This window comes from Haliotis rubra, unplaced genomic scaffold, assembly GCF_003918875.1.
Source record: "Haliotis rubra isolate DU_JTF1 unplaced genomic scaffold, ASM391887v1 Scf448, whole genome shotgun sequence".
Lineage (NCBI taxonomy): Eukaryota > Metazoa > Mollusca > Gastropoda > Lepetellida > Haliotidae > Haliotis > Haliotis rubra.
Genome location: NW_025767133.1, coordinates 256357 through 281075, shown reverse-complemented (window position 1 = coordinate 281075; position 24719 = coordinate 256357). Strand labels below are relative to the sequence as shown.

The window sequence follows — 24719 nt, the reverse complement described above, 5'->3', positions numbered from 1 at the left end:
AATGACATACAATTTATTTTGAAGTAGATATTTTTATTTTGCCCATAAATAAGCAGTATTGATCAAAAGCACTAATACCATAATTCAACGCAATCTCATAACATAATGCATCATCCTGGTATATTATCATGGTACATGTAATCATCTAAAGCATTATTCTAGGACATCAGCATCTTTGTACATCTTAATTCATGTACATAAGCACTAATAACCTGATTCAACGCAATCTCATAACATCATGCATCATCCTGGTATAACCCGTGAAGGTCCGGGTTAGAATATTGATCTTCAGTAACCCATGCTTGTCGTAAGGGGCGACTAACGGGAAGGGGTGGTCAGGCTCGCTGACTTGGCTGACACATGTCATTGTATCCCAAGTGTGCAGATCGATGCTCATGTTGTTGATCACTGGATTGTATGGGCCAGACTCGATTATTTACATACCGCCGCCATACTACTGGAATATTGCTGAGTGCTGCTTAAAACTAAACTCACTCACTCACTTACTCATCCTGATATTGATCATAAGCACAGGCTTCTGTGATATTGATGCTAATAAAAACAGGTCTGTCATGCAAAACACATGAATGGGATTTTGTCCTATGTTGGTCATTTTGGTGTGGGATTTTGTCCAATAAGTCATTTAAAATGGGAATTTGTCCTATGTTGGTCATTTTGGTGTGGGATTTTGTCCAAAGGAATTTTGTCCTATGGGATTTTGTCTGGGTTGCACTTTGTCTGGGTTGCATTTTGTCTGGTTGGGATTTTGTCCGTCTCCCAAACACAGCATAGTGGTGTGTGTAGACGTTGCGGAAATGAGGGGCAGGCAACCCCATTTAATGTACTGCGATTCGCTGTATATAGCCGCCGCCGTGAGGAGTACCATAAAACTGCGGTCGTGGGTTCGAATCCCCGGTTCGGTTTGATTATTTTGTCATCAAGAAACTACTGCTGGTGAGTTTCGCCAGGTGGTAAATGTCTAAGACCCACATCACTTAGGGATGTTCTCCCACAAATGCTAACACGCCGCGATGTAACTGAAATACCGTTCATGGCAGCGTTGAACCAAACTAATTCATACAACTATATGAATGCATTGAGCGACATCTTTAGGTGACTCCATACACTATTCAGTACCTATCCAATGATAAACTCTGGTATCTCAATTTCTCTTGCACGTTTATGTTTCGTTATACTTCTAACAATATCTTATCTCTAAAAGAGGAACGATTTGCACGGACGGAGAATGATGGTCCATCATCATTCACCCGTATTTTTCACTCAGCCAGGGGCCGGAGTTTGACAAAAATAACGTTTATAGGGAACCTGTCACAGAACCACCATTCCCTATACTACTAAAGGTCGCGGTTATTACATCCTTACAGCTTGTCGTCATCTAATCAAGGCAAGGTCAAGGTAATTACATCCCTAAAGCTTGACGTCATCTAATCAAAGGTCAATCAAGAATAACCCTTCCTTACACTTTGTCCATCTGGCTTCGTAGCCATCTTGTTTATTGCATAGAGCGACATCTTTAAGTGGCAAAGGTCAAGGTAATTACGTCCCTAAAGCTTGACGTCATCTAATCAAGGCCAATCAAGAATAACCCTTCCCCACACTTTGTCCATCTGGCTTCGTAGCCATCTTGTTTATTGCATAGAGCGACATCTTTTAAGTGGCAAAGGTCAAGGTAATTACATCCCTAAAGCTTGACGTCATCTAATCAAGGTCAATCAAGAATAACCCTTCCTACACTTTGTCCATCTGGCTTCGTAGCATCATCTTGTTTATTGCATAGAGCGACATCTTTAAGTGGCAAAGGTCAAGGTAATTACGTCCCTAAAGCTTGACGTCATCTAATCAAGGTCAATCAAGAATAACCCTTCCCTACACTTTGTCCATCTGGCTTCGTAGCCATCTTGTTTATTGCATAGAGCGACATCTTTAAGTGGCAAAGGTCAAGGTAATTACATCCCTAAAGCTTGACGTCATCTAATCAAGGTCAATCAAGAATAACCCTTCCCTACACTTTGTCCATCTGGCTTCGTAGCCATCTTGTTTATTGCATAGAGCGACATCTTTAAGTGGCAAAGGTCAAGGTAATTACATCCCTAAAGCTTGACGTCATCTAATCAAGGTCAATCAAGAATAACCCTTCCCTACACTTTGTCCATCTGGCTTCATACCATTATCTATAATCACACCAACTATATATGTAATGTCATCACACTGTACATCAACCTCTTCAATTGTATAAGCTCAAATATCCTCCATTTATTCTCCGTGTGCATAATGTTGTGCACTCGTGTTCGAAATACGCAGTATGTCGGAAAATCTCCAAATCATCATCGTCATCATCATAATCAATGTTGGGTATCACGTGCCTGATAACGGTGTCAGCGTCGACACCGAAACGTCACGATTATTGCAGTAAAGAAGTTGTCAATCCATAAAATGTGTTCCTCTTCATGCATAGAGCGACTTTTCGATGTAGATTTTTATACTGTTATCTATGGAATCCTAGAAGGGACATTGTCGCTATGTCGCATTGTCGCCCTCTCAAAAACAAGTAAAGTGAGGCAAAATAAACCAAAACGCGACACGCGACATCGCAACAATGCGACAAATGGGCGAAATGTCGCGTTGTCGCGATGTCGCGAATCGCTTTTTGTTTAATTTTGCTTGTATTTGAGAGGGCGACAACGCGACAATGCGACAACGCGACAATGTCCCTTCCAGGATTCCATAGTTATCAGACTTTGAAAGAATCTACACTGAAACGTCGCTCTTTGCAATAAACAAGAACTTGTCATCCATAAAATTGTATGCTTCATTCCAAACTCAATTAATTGAAGGCATCGTTCTGGTATCAAACAACCTTGAAGATCCAGGTTAGAGTAACCCTTACTTGTGGTAAGAGGCGACTAACCGGATCGGGTGGTCAGGCTCGCTGATTGGTTGACACATGTTATCGTATCCCAACTGCGTAGATCGATGCTCATGCTGTAGATCACTGGATTGTCTGGTCTAGAGTCGATTATTTACAGACCGCCGCCATATAGCTGGAATATTGCTGAGTGTGGCGTTGAACAACAGCCCCAACCAATCCGGTGACAAATCATTTCCCCACTTTAATTATTCACCGTCCATGTCAGAATGGTCTTTGGGCGGTGGGGTAGCCTAATCGTTAAAGCGTTCGCTCGTCACACCGAAGACCCGAGTTCGACTCCCCACATGTATACAATGTGCTAAGCCCATTTCTGGTGTCCCCCGCCCTGATATTGCTGGAATATTGCTAAAAGCGGCCTAGAACTAAACTCGCTCACTCACTCACTCAGAATGGACTTCAGTCATCTGCGCTATAAAGGTCAACTGTGGACACCGGGTGGTCAGGCTAGCTGACTTGATAAATGGATGTCATCGTATCCCAATTGTGTACATCGATGCTCATGATGTTAGTCATTGGACTGTGTCGACTGAAATCGATTACTAACCGCCGCCATTTTGCTGAAATATTGCTGAGTGAGGCGTTTAACAATAAACAAGTAAATAAACAACGAAAAGAAGCCAAAGAATAAACACACTACTTTATTTACAGCAGGTGCGATAGCAAGTGATTGACATGTTACAAACCAAATAAACACTAATATGTTACAAAATGCTATAGCTTTGAACTGGTGATACAGTGTTGACTAAAATGATATGATATTAAATGTCACAATGACCAAAGATATCTATATTTGTAGCATGCATACCAACAAGCTTAAATATATATATGTATATATATATTTATAAAACAGTCCATATTCTTTCAAACATCGCTGGGCATTTTATATATGATAATTTAAAATGAAACGAATCGTGAATATATACATGATGCTGCGATGATCGGCATTTATTGCCAATGATTTCGGTAAAATATAAATATTATATTTGAAGGAAAGTCTGATTTTGAATTCCTAATAATATTTCAAATGGTTTCCTACACTCCACTGTTGTTGTTGATGTTAACTTTTTACGATGTACACCTCCATGTTGTCTTAATCAATCTCATTTAGACTATATAAGTTTGTTCTGTGCTATAGCACTTCACTCTTGCTTGACAACGGTATACAAATCTATTCCGAAACGTCGCATCATAATATACTTCTCAACAAAAGTTTAGACTCACTAGTGTAAAAATAGCCACTTACTTCAGGCAACTACTCTAAACTAAATTTTGCAAAATATTCCTTACTGTTTAAAGGTACTGTTTACACATGAACTGATGTATTGTAAAACAAATTCGTAACTTTGAAAAGAAATGTTGTCATGAGTTCAATAAATGATCAAATCAGTGGAAATTGGCGAATTCTTAACCAAACCAAAACGTAGCTGTTCACATGCATGATATTTGCACATGCTTTTCAGCAATTTGATGCATGATACTTGTGCAATTCATCTGCATAAGGTTTGCAGTTGGTTCCCCCAAGCTTGTGGAGAAATCAATCTTCGATATAACCACACACACACACACACACATAGTGAGTGTTTTAAGTGAGTCTAAACTTTTGATGGGAAGTATATACATGTAATAAAGAAGTTGTCATGCTTAAAGTATCATACCTCTCTTATTATTCATCAACTTCTAAAATGCCAATCAAACAGGTAATAATATTTATCAAACAATGTCTTTTTGAATACAATGGATGTTTAAAACGTAAATTTTGCCCAAACAAGTAGCTTTTGAAACCGAGTATGAATACAATATTTTTCTGAGCCGCTCCGATTATATTAGTGCCAACTGATTTCAATCATTGTTCTCTTCAGAAACACCTAGACATCGGGAACTCCTATCAACGCTTTCTCAACACCAGTGAATAGTTGTTAAGCAAGAAGGCACTGCATCGATGTATGGAGTTTAGAAGTAGTTCCTGCAATGTGATCTCATTTGCATATTTATTGCAACGCTGTATCAAGTTATCATATCGATGTATCTATCCCGTATAATGTAATAAGTTCAATTTTTATTTATATTGACCTACCCGGGACAATTGGCACATTAAAATTCACACTGTTATGTAAGATTTATAAAATGTACATCTACAACGACTGACAAGCCAATTCATACAAAGCGATACATTATTAATACATATTCATCTGGGTAAGATATTCATGATGCCCGCTGATAATTTCATAAATAATATTTCGAATTGTTGAAACCAAAGAAAAGAACTTCTTAAATTGACAAATTTCAGTTCATTATCAAAGTAGCATACACAATCGATAACGCTATCCCGTATGTAACAAGTAAATATTATTTGTAGTGACTATAACCTGAAAAAATTAGCTAATAAAATTCACATTCACACATGCTTGATTTTACAACGTACTTTTCAAAGAACTTCGTCTCACAAGCCAGTTTATGCAAAGCATCGACTGATGACTTCATTTCGAATTGTCCCAAACAAATTAGAAACTTCTGAAAATGACACATTTCAGTCTATTTGGCGAAGGTAGAATAAATGTGGTAACTAATAGCTCCTAAAAAGTATGTTTGAATCTGAAGGGGTTCATCTTCCATGACATACACGCACATATTCCTCTTCACTGACCCTGTGAGGAATGTGTTGAAATGGATGTGTGGAAGTGCTGACAATAATCTCATGAAAATGTTATCGCTTACTCTGATCCCTCTGTATCAAGAGCTGGCATCTCTAAAGAACGTTGCCTCAGATGAACCCTACACGACCTTTGACGTCCAATCGACCTTTGACGTCCAATCTAAATTAAGGATGTATGGGTTCTTTAGCCAATCAGATGTCAGTTTTCTAAAAACGACCCAGTTTCGTTTCGTTTCCACCTCGATTTGGACAATATTATCTTAGCGGAGAAAACGGCCGCTGTTCACAGATTACTTTTTTGGGTATAGATGCATCAGCAATTGTAAACAACACAATAATTTAATGATGCAGTTTGATATTTTTGCTTTCGGAACCCCCCGATTATATTTGTTCACGAGATACAGAAATAAGACATGCCTGGCCGAATGTTTTTCTCATTCCTACGAAGTATTTTAGAAATGTCGACACTGACTGGCTGACTAGATGTGCCCGAAGATCTCCCCAAAGGTATCTTATTTGAGTAGAACATGTTATTTTGATAAGATTATTGAAAATGAACTTTCTTATCGTCCTAAAAGCTGGCAATATCCTCGGTGAACGAATTCCTATAATTGCGTATCTTCTGACTTCAACGCCACCTGGCCCTGCGACTCCGGAGCTTGATCTATGGGTATCACCCAACCCTTGTCATCATCGAGGGGGGCGGGATGCTGGGGGTGGGAGCCGTTGACGGTGAGTGACGTCTCTGTGACGACTGCCTCGTCTTTCATCATCTCAGAGTCAGGTACCGGATTCTCTAAGCCCTTGTGTTCCTTCGTCTCCTTCAACTTCGCCCGCTCCTAGGGGAGATAACTCTACCGTTAGACATGGTTTAAATGCCTGGTTTAAATCAATATATCTTTTGTTTTGTTTATCGTGTTTGTCATAAGGGAGATGTATTAGTCAGTCAATATTGATGCAATGCAAGTGGGTGCAAGGTTGAAAAATATTTGGTTTGAACATAACTGAGTGTACAATATAGAGGGAGAATATGGGGGTGGGCGGACAGACAGACAGACAGACAGACAGCTCACCACGTCCTTAGTCCTGTCCCATGTCCTCTGGTGGTGGAAGCAGCGGAGGTAAACGATGCCGAAGACCAGGATGAGGAAGCACAGCGTTACCATGACAATAATGGCGATGAATAGGGGTAGCTTGTCATAGAACAGCGAGTAGCCGCTACTAGACCTCGGAGCTGGCGTTGTGGGCTGTTCTCCGTATCTGTAGAAGTCCTGCATCGTCCCCAACTGCAACAACGGTCATCACGCAATACTCAGCAAAACAATAAACAGTACACTACGTGTGTAACGAGTGAGTGAGTTTAGTTTTACGCCGCTTTTACCAATATCTCAGCAATATCACGGCTGGGGACACCAGAAATCGGCTTCACACATTGTACCAATTTTGGGAATTGAACCCCGATCTTCGGCGTGACGAGCGAACGCTTTAACCACTAGGCTACCCCACCGCCCCACGTGAATAACGAACACGCTAATAAGGAACTGACAGACATAACGAACATTTTTGGGTTCAGGTCACTTGTCTGTATTAGCCGAACTGTATATAACAAACTACGGTCATATCGAAATAAAATCTGTGGTCCCTTGGATTTAATTTTTGCTGGTTCTGTATACACTTACATTACAGGTGTTGTATACTTACATTACAGGTGCTGTATACTTACATTACGGGTGCTGTATACTTACATTACGGGTGCTCTATACTTACATTACGGGTGCTCTATACTTACATTACGGGTGCTGTATACTTACATTACAGGTGCTGTATACTTACATTACGGATGCTGTATACTTACATTATGGGTGCTGTATACTTACATTACAGGTGCTGTATACTTACATTACAGGTGCTGTATACTTACATTACAGGTGCTGTATACTTACATTACGGGTGCTGTATACTTACATTACAGGTGCTGTATACTTACATTACAGGTGCTGTATACTTACATTACAAGGTGCTGTAGCGCTTACATTACAGGTGCTGTATACTTACATTACAGGTAGTTGCTAGTCATAATGCAGTGAAAACAGATACTTACATTACAGGGTGCTGTATACTAACCTTCACAGGTGCTGTTGAACCGAGGCACAGAGAGTAGGTTCAGATTCTGAGAACGGAGCTGTCTTTCTTACTATGCCATTGAGGCATTTGTAGACCTTATTGCTGTATTACATTTAACAGGTGCCAGTGTATGCCTGACATTGTTGTATACTTACATTACAGGTGCTGTATACTTACATTACGGGTGCTGTATACTTACATTACACTTACATTACAGGTGCTGTATACTTACATTACAGGTGCTGTATACTTACATTACAGGTGTTCTGTACTTAACATTACGGGTGCTGTATACTTACATTACAGGTGCTGTAGGTGCTGTATCAACTTACATTACAGGGTGCTGTATACTTACATTACAGGTGCTGTATACTTACATTACAGGTGCTGTATACTTACATTACAGGTGCTGTATACTTACATTACGGGTGCTGTATACTTACATTACAGGTGCTGTATACTTAACATTACAGGTGCTGTATACTTACATTACAGGTATTGTATACTTACATTACAGGTGCTGTATACTTACATTACAGGTGCTGTATACTTACATTACAGGTGCTGTATACTTACATTACAGGTGCTGTATACTTACATTACGGGTGCTGTATACTTACATTACAGGTGCTGTATACTTACATTACGGGTGCTGTATACTTACATTACAGGTGCTGTATATACGGGTGCTTACATTACAGGTGCTGTATACTTACATTACGGGTGCTGTATACTTACATTACGGGTGCTGTACATACTTACATTACGGGTGCTGTATACTTACATTACGGGTGCTGTATACTTACATTATATACTTACATTACGGGTGCTGTATGTATACTTACATTACGGGTGCTGTATACTTACATTACGGGTGCTGTATACTTACATTACGGGTGCTGTATACTTACATTACGGGTGCTGTATACTTACATTACGGGTGCTGTACATTACGGGTGCTGTACACTTGTACATTACTGTATTACACGGGTGCTGTATACTTACATTACGGGTGCTGTATACTAACATTACGGGTGCTGTATACTTACATTACGGGTGCTGTGTATACATTACGGGTGCTGTATACTTACATTACGGGTGCTGTATTACGGGTGCTGTATACTTACATTACGGGTGCTGTATACTACATTACGGGTGCTGTATACTAACATTACGGGTGCTGTATACTTACATTACGGGTGCTGTATACTTACATTACGGGTGCTGTATACTTACATTACGGGTGCTGTATACTTACATTACGGGTGCTGTATACTTACATTACGGGTGCTGTATACTTACATTACGGGTGCTGTATACTTACATTACGGGTGCTGTATACTTACATTACGGGTGCTGTATACTTACATTACGGGTGCTGTATACTTACATTACGGGTGCTGTATACTTACATTACGGGTGCTATATACATTACATTACGGGTGCAGTATACTTACATTACTACTACATTACGGGTGCTGTATACTTACATTACGGGTGCTGTATACTTACATTACGGGTGCTGTATACTTACATTACGGGTGCTGTATACTTACATTACGGGTGCTGTATACTTACATTACGGGTGCTTTATACTAACATTACGGGTTCAGTATACTTACATTACGGGTGCTCTATACTTACACTACGGGTGCTCTATACTTACATTACGGGTGCTGTATACTTACATTACGGGTGCTGTATACTTACATTACGGGTTCTGTATACTTACATTACGGGTGCTCTATACTTACACTACGGGTTCTGTATACTTACATTACGGGTGCTCTATACTTACACTACGGGTTCTGTATACTTACATTACTGGTATTCTATACTTACACTACGGGTTCTGTATACTTACACTACGGGTTCTGTATACTTACATTACGGGTACTCTATACTTACACTACGGGTCCTCTATACTTACATTACGGGTGCTCTATACTTACATTACGGGTGCTCTATACTTACATTACGGGTTCTGTATACTTACATTACGGGTGCTCTATACTTACATTACGGGTGCTCTATACTTACATTACGGGTGCTCTATACTTACATTACAGGTGCTGTATACTTACATTACGAGTTTAGTATACTTACATTACGTCTGCACTGTTCTAGTTTGTTCGTTTCCTGGAGATATTTCAGCATGTGGATCAGGTGTCCAGCGTCCATTACAACTGCAACATCGTAAAGCACCAGAATAATTGCTTGGGCCAAATCTAAGCAAGAATCCTAATATCTTCCCAACTGTTTAACCTCTCACGAAAACTAAGAAATGGCACATGCAGCCCCGGATCCAACTTGGCCTCCAGAAATTCAGATTAACAGACGTCTCTTAAAATTTATCACAGTGTTGTTCATCAAACAGTAAATTCTGACAGTAATTTTGTCATGATATATCATTTTATTCTGGCTGAAGATCAAATGGTGGGAATGTTATTGCCAGCTCTTCTCATGATTGCCCCCGTACTTACCTCTTCCCGCTGATTCACCGTACACAACTCTCAGTACTATGGTCGCTGTTGTCGAGGATGTATCCACCTGCATGACGTTGACATCGTCGGCGGCGAAGGTGTGTGCAACAGTACGTCCTTCCTCGTCATAGATGTTCAGGAGATACGACATGCACGTCTTGACACTCGCGGAATAATTGACGAAATTCTGGAATAAAGGTAAGTAAAAATACTCTCAGAGAGTTGCAACCCCTCCGTTTTATGGTTGCACGCGTCCATTGCAATAACTATTTAATCCGACTTGATATTTGAAGCTGACTTTAATATTCAAGTTCATATTTCTAAATATAATTGCTATTTTGTCACCAGTTTGTCTTCAGTAACCCATGCTTATCGTAAGCTGCGACTAACGGGATCGGGTGGTCAGGCTCTCTGACTCGCTCGCTCGTATGCCAATTGTGTAGATCATGCTGTTGATCACTGGATTGTTTGTTCCAGACTCGATTATTTACAGCTGGAATATTGCTGAGTGCGATGTTAAACAACAAACAAACAAATAATTAGTTTGCCAAATATGCTCAATGGGACATTTATCTCGGATAATGGCGATTGTTTTTCTCGATATTTTATGTTTTTAGGGTATGATTTCTTCTGGTAAAACAAATCCGAAGACAATCTCTTTCGAGAGGGAACGGTATATAGCTGCGTCTAGCGTGATAGAAACTGGTTGCTTATAGGAATGTAGAGAAATGGCGACGTACAAAATTGTTTCGTATTTTTCTGAAATGTCTATATACAGCTGTTCTGGGATGAGATCTCTCTAAAACAAAGTGTACCAGTTAATACAAGTTTTGCTATGAATATATTTCTTCACCAGCAACGTTCGAAATCAGACCAAGTAAAGTTGGCAATCTGGTCCTCCCCAGCCCAATCACAGCCTGATCCACCCGTGCTCTCTTACCACTCGGACTGTTGTGTTTGCTTGTCTGTTTGTTTGTTGTTTAACGCCACACTATATTCCTGATCTATGGCGACGGCCCTTAAAAGATCAAGTCTTGACCAGACAATCAAGTGATTAACAGCATGAGCATTGATCTACACAACAGGGATACGGTGACATGAGTTAATAAGGTCAGCGAGGCTGACCACCTGATCCCGTTAGTCGCATCATACGACACGCATGGGTTCTTCACGGGTCCCTATTCTAATCTTTGTCCAAGTGAGGGAAGTCCCACCATAAGACGATGCTACTTACATCAGTTGGATACTCGAGCACAATCCGTCCATCCATACTCGAGCACAATCCGTCCATCCACTGGACCAAGAGGGGATGTGCTGGTTGATTTGGTAGACCTGGCTTCAGTGGTGACGTCACTGGACTCGGTGGAGGAACTGGGAGATCTAGAGGAAGAACCTTCTGTCGAATGAACTGGAGGCAAGGTTTTAGACGTTGACTGTGTGGCTGAAGATGACGCAGATGTAGACGCCATGGTCGTAGGTGAAGAAGCAGCTGATGTGGTGCTGATACTGGATGTCGTGTCCTGATTGGTAGATCTGTCCACGTGACCACCCGCAGCTGCAGCTGTAGTGGCAGATGGGGAAGAAGAGGAACCCGTAGTCTGACCCGAAGCAGCTTCAGTTGTCTCTGCGGTGCTGGTTCCTTCAGTGGTTATGGCATCTGTCTTGGAGACGCCATCAGGATGACCTGGCATTCTACCAATGCTGCCTGTCGTAGTGTAGTCACCAGATGGGGAAGAAGAGGGACCCGTAGTCTGATCCGAAGCAGCTTCAGTTGTCTCTGCGGTGCTGGTTCCTTCAGTGGTTATGGCATCTGTCTTGGAGACGCCATCAGGATGACCTGGCATTCCGCCAATGCTGCCTGTCGTAGTGTAGTCACCAGTTGTCGTCATTGACGCCGTAGAAGAGTGACGTTTACTTGTAGACTCTTCTGTAGTGACCGAGTCATCGTTTGCAGAAGTTGTGGTTGTAAACGAAAAGAGACCACGTAAGACGGTCGTTTGCGATGTCGTTTGAGACGTCGTTGTTTCCTCAGCTCCTGTAACAATATAACATATTTGAAATTTATTTTATTTCAAAATGTATCATAAAATGTACACACGTCTTCTTCCGTTTAATTACACGATCCTGGAGAGTTACCTCCCTTTCCACATTCATTTTCTTTAGAGGGTCTTAAATATAGTCATCGATCGATAACATGAGGCAACATGAGGCCTACATTATCGTGCTGTACGTCTACACATCGGCCATAAAGACCCTCGAGTGCAGGGGCGGTCAAGGGTTGGGGGTGCACAGTTTATTTTCACCCGTTTCAATGGTCATTTAGTAAACTTTCAGGACGGGGGAGGAGGGGTGCGCACCCATGCACCCCACCTCTGGATCCGCCTATAAAGTGGCTGCCTGTCAAACCACGGGTTCAATTTATAATCCTATCTCCTGTCAATATGACCATAACGCCTGCCCCTACTACACGATCGAGCTCTCTCTGTTGCAGGCCCTAAATCTCAGGAACTATCCCGTTAGTCGCCTCTTACGACAAGCATGGGTTACTGAAGATCAATATTCTAACCCGGACCAATTACTATGTCAAATATTAGTGATAGTAGTAGTGGTGGCGGAAGTTGTATGTGGAAGTTCAAGACATTCATTTATGACGTATCAAAGTCACGTGTTGCCTCAGCTCTCACAGTCAAAGAGTATCGCTCGATAACTTCCTTTAACCAACATATGAAAACATTTATTTTATATATTTGTGAAATGTGGGTAGACGGATCGGGAAACAATAATATAAGAAAGCAGCGAGATCGAGGCTAATTTTTCAAATAATACCTACAACAAACAAAAATTGAAAAATCATTTGAAAATCAAATTATGTATATAAACATTATTTAGAGATGTGCACATGACATGATATGCTCATGTTTATGCAGTGACATGCTTGGTGTGCTGTGACGAACCATGCATGAACACAACGATGGAATCCCTAAACCGAACACCCGGTGGTCAGTGAGAACAATACCTGTATTCGTTATTCCAGAACCAGGCGTTGATCCAGCTGGAAGGAGATTTTCACATTTTATCAATAACACAGCATAATTCACTGCAGTACTTGTCAGTATTTTAAGGTATCGACGATGGATACCTTATCGTTTGTTACGGGACATACGATTTTTGTTTGTTGTTTAATATTTCGCACTCAGCAATATTCCAGCTTTATGGCGGCGGTCTGTAAATAATCGAGTCTGGACAAGACAATCCAGTGATCAACAGCATGAGCATCGATCTACGCAACTGTGATACGATGACATGTGTGAACCAAGTCAGCGAGCCTGACCACCCGGTCCGTTAGTCGCCTCTTACGACAAGCATGGGTTACTGAAGACCAACTCTAACACGGATGTTATGTTACGGAACATACGAGCTCTTAAGAGCTGCTTACCAGTATTTGTGATGGGCCAATACACCACCTGGTCATAGCCCATTACCCGTTGAGATCCGGGCTAGAATTGGTCTGTTTCAAGGATGTAGGATTATTTTTGTTTGTTCTATTTTGTAATTATTTATTTACATTCCTTTCGGTGGTAATCATTTTTGTTTTTATTTTTATCCGAACAGAATGAAAAATAATACACTGGATTAACGAGGATGTAACCTCACGAACCAGTTACCTTTCTCCGGACTGGTTGAACCACCATGACTTGTTGTCTCCGTTGTCTCTGCAAGGAGATCGCGACATAGGGTTTTTCGTTACTACGCATTGACGAGTGTCTTTGACCCATTACATGATTTAGATATAGCACTATATAAACGAAAAACAACGCAAGTGTGAAACGTCACTCTGAGTTCTGAGTTTACGAAAATATACTTGGAGGTTCATCCTTTAATTAAATCCAGGCGATATAGACATCCTCTTTCTGCGAATACCCGTTAATAAGTGATCCGGATAACAGTACTTGAAATGGTGTAATTAGTTTTCTCGAAAAGAGTACATTTTATACCTATATGTGGTGGTGTTGTGCCATCACTAGCAAGTGTTGTTTTCTCGGCTGAAAAAAAGATTATTTGGGGATTAAGAGTGAGTGAGTGAGTTTAATTTTACGCCGCACTCAGCAATATTCCAGCTTTATGGCGGCAGTCTGTAAATAATCAAGTCTGGACAAGACAATCCAGTGATCAACAGCATGAGCATCGATCTACGCAACCGTGATTCGATGACATGTGTCAACCAAGTCAGCGAGCCTGACCACCCGGTCCCGTTAGTCACCTCTTACGACAAGCATGGGTTACTGAAGACCAACTCTAACACGAATGTTCCGGAACATACGAGCTTTCAAGAGCTGCTTACCAGTATTTGTGATGGGCCAATACACCACCTGGTCATAGCCCATTACCCGTTGAGATCCGGGCTAGAATTGGTCTGTTTCAAGGATGTAGGATTATTTTTGTTTGTTCTATTTTGTAATTATTTATTTACATTCCTTTCGGTGGTAAACATTTTTGTTTTTATTTTTATCCGAACAGAATGAAAAATAATACACTGGATTAACGAGGATGTAACCTCACGAACCAGTTACCTTTCTCCGGACTGGTTACACCACCATGACTTGTTGTCTCTGTTGTCTCTGCAAGGAGATCGTGACACAGGGGTTTTCGTTACTACGCATTGACGAGTGTCTTTAGGCCATTACATGATTTAGATATAGCACTATATACACGAAACGTCATTTTGAGTTCTCAGTTTGGAGTTTATCCTTTAATTAAATCCAGGCGATATAGACATCCACGAAAATATACTTGGAGTTCATCCTTTAATTAAATCCAGGCGATATAGACATCCTCTTTCTGCGAATACCCGTTAATAAGTGATCCGGATAATAGTACTTGAAATTGTGTAATTAGTTTTCTCGAAAAGAGTACATTTTATACCTATATGTGGTGGTGTTGTGCCATCACTAGCAAGTGTTGTTTTCTCGGCTGAAAAAAAGATTATTTGGGGATTAAGAGTGAGTGAGTGAGTTTAGTTTTACGCCGCACTAGTTTAGTTTTACGCCGCACTCAGCAATATTCCAGTTATATGGCGGCGGTCCGTAAATAATCGAGTCTGGACCATACAATCCAGTGATCAACAGCATGAGCATCGGTCTACACAGTTGGGATACGATGACCAACCAAGTCAGCGAGCCTGACCCCACAATCCCGTTAGTCGCCTCTTACGACAAGCATGCGTTACTGAAGATCAATGTTCTAAACCGGACCTTCACGGGTCTTTGGGATTAAGAACCTCCGTATATACATATGAATTAAATCCAGTTATAATTGTATCATGTCTTTCTGAGTTCGGAAATAACGAAAATATACTTGAAGTTCATCCTTTAATTAAATCCAGGCGACATAGACCTTCTCTTTCTGCTTAAACCCGTTGATCAGTGATCCGGATAATAGTATTTGAAATGTTATAATTAGTTTTCTCGAAAAGAGTAAATTTTATACCTAATTGCGGTGTTGTTGTGCCATCACCAGCAACTGTTGTTTTCTCAGCTGAAAAATAGATTAGCTTTCGGTCAAGGATATTATTACATACCTAAGAATTTAAGGCCAGAAAAACATGATGTAGATGTAGATTTAGGGTTATATGGGCGGATCAAGGGGTGGGGGTGTTCCTGGATCCGCCTATGCGTTATAGAGACTCCCATCTATATGCACCCGTTCTGTCGACTGGAATATTTTTTATTTCATTTTTGATATTTTAGCATATGTTCATTTCGGAAAATATCAATTTGAATATACCTATGTTCGGAGTTGTTGTGACGTCACTGCCCAGCGTTGTTTCCTCGGCTGAAGAAATATCGAAAGACGAATTTGTTTGTTACTGAGGTTTTATAAACGTTTCGGATAAAACATAATCGCTGCCACATTGAAAGGGAAAGTGAAGCTTTATTTAAACCAATCAAAGAATAGCGACTGCAGTGTTGTCTTTTCTAATATAACCCACTTCCGGTCTCGAATCTTTTACATCCGGCTGTCGTGGTGAATTTGTTTAACCACAGACCCAATTGTTCCTTTCACAACATGGCTGAAATACTGCCCACGCAACGAGAATTGCTAACTCACCCTGAAAAATATACCCACTCTTGACCCCGAATATATGAATTTTCGAACCACTGTCCATTCTCAAATCCAGCATGTTTCCCTGACCTTTATTCGATTTGTTAGTCAATATACATATCAACATGAATTCTTGCCTAGCCTTGCTCCAAGGCTGTACTGAATGCTACCCATGGGTATGTAATAAATTTATCCTTTACATAAGAGACCACAGTCTGTTAGAGAGACAATGTGTTCTTTTTATTTATATTTTTATAAATCATCATGTAAACTATTAACTATTACCTTTTGACTTGTAAAAATCTTATTCCTGTCAACCAACGTGTAATTGGAAAGAGACGGGCCGGGTTGGTTCAGTGCCGGAAGAAGAGAGGGACGGGTTAGTAGATTTTACATGCGCTTTTTTCATTTTTGACCTCTAAAGTAAAGGTTAAAAATGTTCGGTCGCCGGAAATGGGTTATAAGTTAAACCAACAACATTCCTGAATTTAACGGCCAACACTACGTACGTATACGTAACTACTCGTATCATTCCGGGACATGCCGAATGAAAGCGAGCGGTGACGAATGATCTCCTTGTCGAACCCCAACGACAGTTAGTGCATTGATTGATTAAGTGAGTGTGGTTTTACGCCGCTTTTAGCAATATTCCAGCAATATCACGGCGGGGGGACACCAGAAATGGACTTCACATATTGTGTCCATGTGGGGAATCGAACCCGGGTCTTCGGCATGACGAGCCAACGCTTTAACCACTAGGCTACCCAACCGCCCGTGTTTGTGCATTGACATGCCAACCCAACTGTGGGCATACGGCATACCACCTAGTTATTTTGGATATCAATTTATGAACTCGTAAATAATATTATTGTACATAGCGGGCACAAGTATATTAGACTAAGATTTTCAAATACAATTAATAGTACACATAACTTAGGGTTAAAACAATATTTAATTTGGCACACTTTGCAGGTCATATAGACTAATACTACTTCAGCATTGAAGTTTTTCATTTATTGACACCCAGTGTACTGTAATCTGGTATCCGGAATACCAAAATAGCCGCACTTGTCATCCGATGTACCAAAAAGGGGTTGGCACCAAATCAGTGGCCGTGAAACCTTCAATGTATGGGTAGAACGGTTTTACTGTTACTTCAATGTCGCCTTAGTTCTTGCTCAACGAATAATGATACAGGATACAAGCTTGAGATTAATTAAGGTATAGTGATAATACCACGTGTATATATGCATATATACTTATATCTGGGGATGTCATAACGCCACTGTCATAAGTCGTTTTCTCTGCTGCAAAAAGATAGTTGGGTCTCAATAAAGATTCCAGCAAACTTTGATTCAGCCTCCAGAGAGTACAATTGCCCACCAGCGAACTCGCTTAAGATACAGATCAATGTCTTTCAAATAAAATGCAATATTGCCTTAGATAACAGAAAAAAACACGATATTTCTAAGCTTACTGGACATGTGTATTTATATTTGACTACAGACCTAGGGAACTTCAGCCAAGAAAGATAGTACATACCCCAAGACCAAATCTCGAAGTGAAGTGGCACTCATAAAAGGTGCAAATTTGCCAGATTATTGGTTAAGACTAAAACAATTGTTGACGTTCTATGTATATGTATTACGTATTTTCTTACTGATTATACAAACATTATTTCACAAAATACATAATAAATACCTATATTGGGGCTTGTGGTGACGTCGCTGTCGACTGTTGTTTTTTCAGCTGCAATAAAGAGTGTTTAGAGCTGCATAGTAGACTCTCATCGAGGCGAACTCCTTACGTTCGCAACACGAGGCCAGATCAACCATCTCGTTTATTACCAACGGTGTTCGAAAACTACAGTGAGGGTGAGTGAGTGAGTGAGTGAATGGGTAAGTTTAGTGCCACTTTAAATAAAAATTAGGATGCATCGTGGCTGTCACTCTCGTAAAATATGAGGATCTCCCGAAAGGTAAGTTAAGGTTACCTCTATGGAAACTCATGAAAACGGGTTTGGCGCAAGAAAACCAATGGTCCGAATCGGAGTGAATTTAGGATTCGAACACAAAAGAACTCAAAAGGCAGTGTTTGTGACACAATGCGGTATCGGTAAATAGGCAATTCAAGTGAACTTTGGATATGATGATTATTATGATTATGATAATATACATTATTATATACATAAATAATTTTATATATTTTTCCATTTTATTGCCTATTAGAATGATAAATTATGAATATTCATCATTTAACAATTTATGTATTTTCTATGCAATGAAACCCCGTTAATCCGATTATGTCAAGGATATTATGTTAATTCGTTCGGATTTACAAATATCCGGAGGAAAAATAGTAATTATAGCTTAAAACATTTAAATTTTATTAACATTCATCGTGATAAAGAGGTTTCTTGGCTGTCAGGTCCGTATCAACAATATATCAGTGTGTATAATTCAACCATATCCAGAGTTGAGGTTAAAAACGCCCGTCTGTGTGGTGAGAGATCATTACTTGCTTGTGGTTCTGTTAGATAGTAAGAACATATTTTAAGACAAATTTACGAAGACCTACTTGTGACATCACTGGATGGTGTGGTTTCTGTTGTTGCAGCTTGTGTTGTCACTGTAAGGAAAGATGAAAATTAAAAACAAAAAATCTTAAAGGTGGAATGAAATAGAAAATATTTTTTTTACCATAGCGTGTCTGTTATAGAATATTACAGGGTGTACCAAAATATCCAAGTGATGAAGATCAAACACGTTTACATCACTGGTGAAACGCACGGGTACGGTGATCACAAACCAGCGACCCCAATCCGGGATTCAAACCGTAAATATAGGATCACCGCACGCTCAAGGGACGCAACTCTGCACGGCGAATTACGTAGCCTTGGCGACTGGATCTCACAAAAGACGGTTGGAATGTATAATTATGAATATGAAACTAATTACTAGGGGTGGGTATTGCAAGGAGTTTTCATATTGCGATAAATTGCGATGCGAAAGCATGAATTGCGATATGTATTGCAATATATTGCAAAAAGTTTTCTTTTACAAAAAATACGTATAATCGAGTTAATGCTTGATTTATAAAGCAAAAACGCAACAAATCACAATTCTTGATTAGGCGTTAATAAAAACTTTTAACATGACAAAATATAAATGTAAATGTTTGGCACAAATGGAACTAGGAAAGGAACAATTTAAAAAACGGAAATATCCGAAGATTTCCGAGTGTTACGAAGTTTTCCGAATGCATGTCAAAATACGGGTTCTCGATCAGCGTATCGCAATACGTATCGTTTTCATGTCTGAACCGGTAAGTACCGGTAAACCGGTTATATTGCGCAGCCCTACTAATTACCCTGGCTGGTCGTCGTCGTGACGTCGCTGGAGCTGGTGGTTGTGAGTGGTATAGCTAATGGCAGAATAGAGGTGAAGTTAATATGAGAAATATACTGTTAATATTGCAATATACATGTACGGGTACAAGATAGGAGAACGGGATACATAAGACAAAGAATAGAAATGTATACTTCCGTACTTTGGCTACAATAGAGGTAGATACAGACTAAGGTCAGCTCTATACAGTGGTACCTCGTTAATACAGACGATTTGTTTCGGATTCAGTAGGACTGAAGAAGTTTAGAAAACGTATGACGTAGAAAACGTATGACGTGACGTGGTTTCCTGACGTCGTTGATGCCGCCAGTAATCACATTATCCCAGCAACACAATCTTAACATATCAGAGCTTAAAATAAAAAAAATAAAATGTTGTGTATGAGTGAGTATTGATCAGCACCCAAGCATCATATCGGGGCGATCGCATTTCAGTGAGTTCAATTTTACGCGCTTTTAGCAACATTTCGGCAATATCGCGGCAGGGGACACCAGGAATGGGCTTCAAGCATTGTGCCCATTTTGGGAATCGAACCCGGGTCTTCGGCGTGACAAGCGAACGCTTTAACCACTAGGTTACCCTACCGCCCCTGCGATCGCATGCACTGTTGATAGGGTCAAATATGAAGCTTGTACTTTCTCATATTAAACGAACTAAATACGAAATAAATATATACCAGAACGTTTCTCATCTAAGTTGAGTAGAATAGGGTTTGTTTCTATTTTGTCAACGAATGATGCCGATGTAATATTTAAATTATTTCTATTTGTAAAACATGGAATGGACCTAAGAAATAACGTGTTGAATGGGATTTCAGATTTACCTTACTCTAAAAAGTTCTTCTGATTACCACCAATCGTTAAATGAATGTTATATTATTATTTTTCCACTGTATCTACTAATCGGTATAATCTCAACCAGTGTATTTACGTAAACTTGTATATAGGCTTATGGCCTTTGATTCAATAAAACACCTTTGACTTGACTTTGGCATATTAAACAGAGGAAGGTACTCGTTATAAATGGAGGAGATGGAGATGGGAATAATACTTATTCAACTTATGTCCCTAATCTCCCAATCTCGAAGTGGACAGGTTCGAGCATAGGGTGTCTGAAAAAGAGTTTACTTGTGCACATTCTTGCACCCATCTCAGCCCCCCTGAATCAGTGTCAGAGGGACCTGTTTAACGAGGTACCTCTGTAGTGCAACAACAATAACATTCGGAGAATATACGTAGATGCAGACAGACAGATTCATTATTTACTTACACTATGGCATACTTATATAGAGAGGAACTCATGCGCTATAAGGAAAAGAGGATTTACTTACCTCGAAGTGGTGGAATCCACCTCGAAGGGGTTCAAGACTAGTGGTGACACGATTATATACATAGGATATTACGAAAGTACCAAATTGGTAAGTGTTATTCAGAGTAAACCATTTGATTCTTTATCGCGATAGTGCTCTCCGCGTCCAGCTGTATCGCAGAAACAATTGAGGCTAAAAACGAATATTACGTTTCACTCTTAAATTTGTTTTAAGTTTTTGAAGTACGAACAGAATACTAACTTTTTCTGTAGCGCCATAGTCGTTCATGTTTCTATTCATACCATCTATGAGAGAAAATCTCCATGAGAAACCGCAAACAACAAAAGAATTGTTTCGAAAGAATGAAGAGCAATGGCTACCTCCGCCATGTTTTTATCATCTGTTATCAGGGGCGGTGGGGAAAGTGGTTAAAGCGTTGAATGAAGACCGGGTTCGCACATGGGCACAATGTGTTAAGTCCATTTCTCAATTGTTTCCGCCGTGATATTGCTGGAATATTGCTAAAAGCGGCGTAAAACTAAAACTCAGTCAGTCAGTCAGTATAAGAACACGTTTGAAATGATCTGATGTGTCTAAATATGACCAATTCCCGAACAAATGCTTCGAAATATTGCAAAAAAAAGTTTCCCACAAGTTTTTTTCTAAATTATTTTATTTACTAAAACAATGGTTTTTCTGTTCATGAGTACCAGGATGCGACGCTGTGTGTTAGTTATCGAGACTTTTCTCTTCTAAAATCTCACAGCGGACCCACCAAAAACTAATTTTGTGACGAAGGAATATATTAAGATGACGTCCCCCTCACCCAAACATTCCTCGTACGACATACAGCGTGGCGCCCCCCTCGTACACCAGACCAAGCCTTCATTGCACCATTTGACTGGAAATAAAACTTCACTGCATAAAACCACCTCCCAACAACGCTTGGTATTACATTAATCAGTCAGTGTTTACAACGAGTGTGTGAACTTGGTTCAAGTCACTTTAAAGACACCCTAGATTTTCCATACCCTTTGAAATTCTCTCAGTCGGATAATCGGAATCACATTTGACGCTTATTGCAAGTAGTCATGCAGTCTGGTACCGTAGTTCCTGCAATATATTTCTTCAAATAGGGTTCGGAATTTCTTGATATGTTCTAATACTTCAATGTTAATTATGTTGTGTTGACAGTCTGCTAGTCAGTTTGTTGTTTCACACTCCGCTCTGAGACATTTTAACTATATGACGGCAGTCTGTGAACGATCGAATCTGAACCAGTGATTGATATTGTGGACAAAGATACTCCACCGGATACGCGATAAACCATGCTGCCCAACTGACCACCCGATCTATTACGACGTCTCTTTACTCTTGAAGATACGGGTTAAAACTGGCCTTCAGCCACCCATGTTTGTCCTAGGAGGGGGCAATTTATTTTTTTTTTAAATAAATAAAAATAAAATAGAATAAAAATAAATAAAATAAAAATAAATAAATAAAATTAATAAATAAAGAAAATACAAAATAAATGAATAAATAAAGAAAATACAAAATAAATAAATAAATTATGATAATAATAATAATAATAATAATAATAATAATAATAAAATAAGATACAAATAAAATAAATTAAAACAACAATAAACAGAAAACAACAACAAAACGACGAAAACCAATAAAGAAAATGAAAGTCAACAACAAACAAAGCAAAATCGTCTCCTAAGACGTGTACAAACTGTGAATGGTTTATTCTAACCCTAGGTTGCCCAACCCAGGGAAAACTGTGATATTATCACAGGAACTACGGTAACAGCAACGGTCGTGATTTCTATAATAGATATTACTACAGAACAGATATAATTATACAATACATATAGTATTAATCAGCAGGAAAGACAAGGATACAGGAACAGGAAATTAAGAAACAAGAAACATCAGAGAATTGATGACATAGGGACAAACTATTTAATATTCTGGAAGGGAAGGGCGAGGAAAGGAATCGGGATGACTTTGGAGTGGGGTGAACATAATAACATAGATACATATATATGATATTATTATGATTTTATTTGTTTATTTTTACTTATTTGAACATTTGTTTTACTTGTATAATTAATATTTTTTTGTTAGTACATTAATTCATTTAATTATCTAAAGATTTCTTTACCTTTTTATAATTTTTTATTTACATATTTTCATTTCTTTTTTGCAGGGTTGGGGTGGTGTTGTATTGCCCGTTCATCTCCCCATCTTCCAGGTCATATCAAACAGTTGGTCCATTTTAAAATAACTCAGTTTCATATAAAAACCTGATCCACGTCAATAACATCATTATTTATTCTATTATTTTAGAATAATATTCTAATATCCCGTATATTTTCGACAGGACTAAGTGGTCTGGAGCTTCAGGTTAGGATCTTCGATGAGAAGAAGTTAGTGTATTGCTCAGAAGGATTCTACAGGCAAAGTATTTCGTCTTTATTTTTGTGTCAAGATCGTGGATTTCGATATTTCAAATGATTTGATTATAAGTAACAGGCTCTGAAAAACTTATGTCTGGTGTAGGTAACAGGCAATCAAAGCACTCACGGTTATGGAAATCTGGAGTAGTCACCGTTGACGACGATGGCGTGGTGCTTTGTGGGGAGACGTCTTCTCCATACTTCACGAGAACATTCGGCGGAATTTTCAATTCAGGATCTGAAAAGAACAAAATTGATGACTTTCACCTTCGCCTTTAACAGTATACAGGGGCGTAGCTACCAATATCAAAAAAGCCCGGGCTTAAACATGAATGTTGTTCAGAAGGTTGGGCAGACCCTCAATAATATATGAATATAAAGCCTGTGTATATTACTTATAACACACTGCCGTGTGTTAGGAGAACTCGCAGCGACGGGAGAGTTGTTTAGTTAAAAAAACAACAATATGCAACACGAGAGCTTCATTCTCACCTTTCGCGGTTTGGACTTTAAAAACAAGAATTACCAAGCTTTAATACACGGGAGATGTTCAGCTTTCGAGGTTTCCATGGAAAATGGATGATTTTAAGATGCAATGTGGAATTATCAAAATGTACACGTGCCTCAAGAAGTAAAACGACTAAAAGTACGAAAGTCGCCTGGTCCTGACGGTATAGTGAATGAGCACATAAAGAAGGGCTGGTAGATCGCTGCTGCATCATATTGCCTTACTATTCAATGCCATTATTACGTTTGAATACATTCCTAAATCATTTTCTATAGGTCAAATTCTTCCAATACACAAGGGCAACGGTAAAACCAAACATGACCCTGCCAATTATAGAGGAATAACCATGACTTCTGTGTTAATAAACTCTTTGAAAGACTTCTCCTTAACAGAATAGAGTCCTGGATAGATACTAAGATAGAATTTCCCCATCCTCTGCAATTTGGATTTAGGGCGTCACTATGGTGCTGAAACCGCCGTACTGACATTAAAAGAAAACATTGCATATTACAATGAAAGGATATCGCCTGTATACTGTGCATTCTTAGATAATGAAAAGGCATTTGATCGGGTGTGGCTTGATGGCTTATTTATTAAACTGTATGGATATTGGAATAACGGGTAAATCTATGGAGAATATTAAGGCTCTCCTATAGCTCCATGAAATCATTTGTATGCTTTGAAGGGTATAAATCGGATACATTCCCCGTCAATCAAG

The 24719-nt window shown here is 39.5% G+C and overlaps 2 protein-coding genes across 15 annotated transcripts in view; both read right to left on the bottom strand.

Annotated features, from left to right (window-relative positions):
• Window positions 1–4704: 4704 nt before the first annotated feature.
• On the bottom strand, window positions 4705–10361 carry LOC124289732. The gene is made up of 4 exons (XM_046726377.1): window positions 10211–10361; window positions 9834–9913; window positions 6677–6889; window positions 4705–6442 (listed from the first exon to the last, which is right to left on the bottom strand). The coding sequence occupies exons 1-4, from the start codon at window positions 10359–10361 to the stop codon at window positions 6209–6211; spliced, it is 678 nt and encodes a 225-aa protein (XP_046582333.1). The 3' UTR covers window positions 4705–6208.
• The window catches only part of LOC124289730 (mucin-5AC-like), a 26709-nt gene continuing 12247 nt past the window's right edge, over window positions 10258–24719 (bottom strand). The window contains exons 6-20 of one of the 14 annotated variants that reach the window (XM_046726362.1): window positions 23621–23731; window positions 21855–21929; window positions 19682–19735; window positions 18890–18940; window positions 18014–18061; window positions 17572–17619; window positions 15995–16042; window positions 15698–15745; window positions 15134–15181; window positions 14782–14829; window positions 14206–14253; window positions 13876–13923; window positions 13227–13262; window positions 11445–12245; window positions 10258–10397 (exon numbers count right to left, since the gene is read on the bottom strand). In XM_046726362.1, the coding sequence (XP_046582318.1) occupies window positions 11446–12245; window positions 13227–13262; window positions 13876–13923; window positions 14206–14253; window positions 14782–14829; window positions 15134–15181; window positions 15698–15745; window positions 15995–16042; window positions 17572–17619; window positions 18014–18061; window positions 18890–18940; window positions 19682–19735; window positions 21855–21929; window positions 23621–23731 (1511 nt within the window). In that variant the 3' untranslated portion in view covers window positions 10258–10397; window position 11445. The remainder of the gene's footprint in view (window positions 10398–11444; window positions 12246–13226; window positions 13263–13875; window positions 13924–14205; window positions 14254–14781; window positions 14830–15133; window positions 15182–15697; window positions 15746–15994; window positions 16043–17571; window positions 17620–18013; window positions 18062–18889; window positions 18941–19681; window positions 19736–21854; window positions 21930–23620; window positions 23732–24719) is intronic. The other 13 variants (XM_046726363.1, XM_046726364.1, XM_046726367.1 and 10 more) reach the window with 13 other exon arrangements.

What these genes read in the sequence shown, in the direction of transcription:
- LOC124289732 (XM_046726377.1), bottom strand. Translation starts at nt 10,361, where the DNA reads ATGTCGTATCTCCTGAACATCTATGACGAGGAAGGACGTACTGTTGCA. An exon ending in TAGAACAGTGCAGACGTAAT is followed by an intron (nt 6,890 to 9,833) that starts GTAAGTATACTA and finishes CCGTTGTTGCAG; the next exon opens with TTGGGGACGATGCAGGACTT. An exon ending in GGGACAGGACTAAGGACGTG is followed by an intron (nt 6,443 to 6,676) that starts GTGAGCTGTCTG and finishes TATCTCCCCTAG; the next exon opens with GAGCGGGCGAAGTTGAAGGA.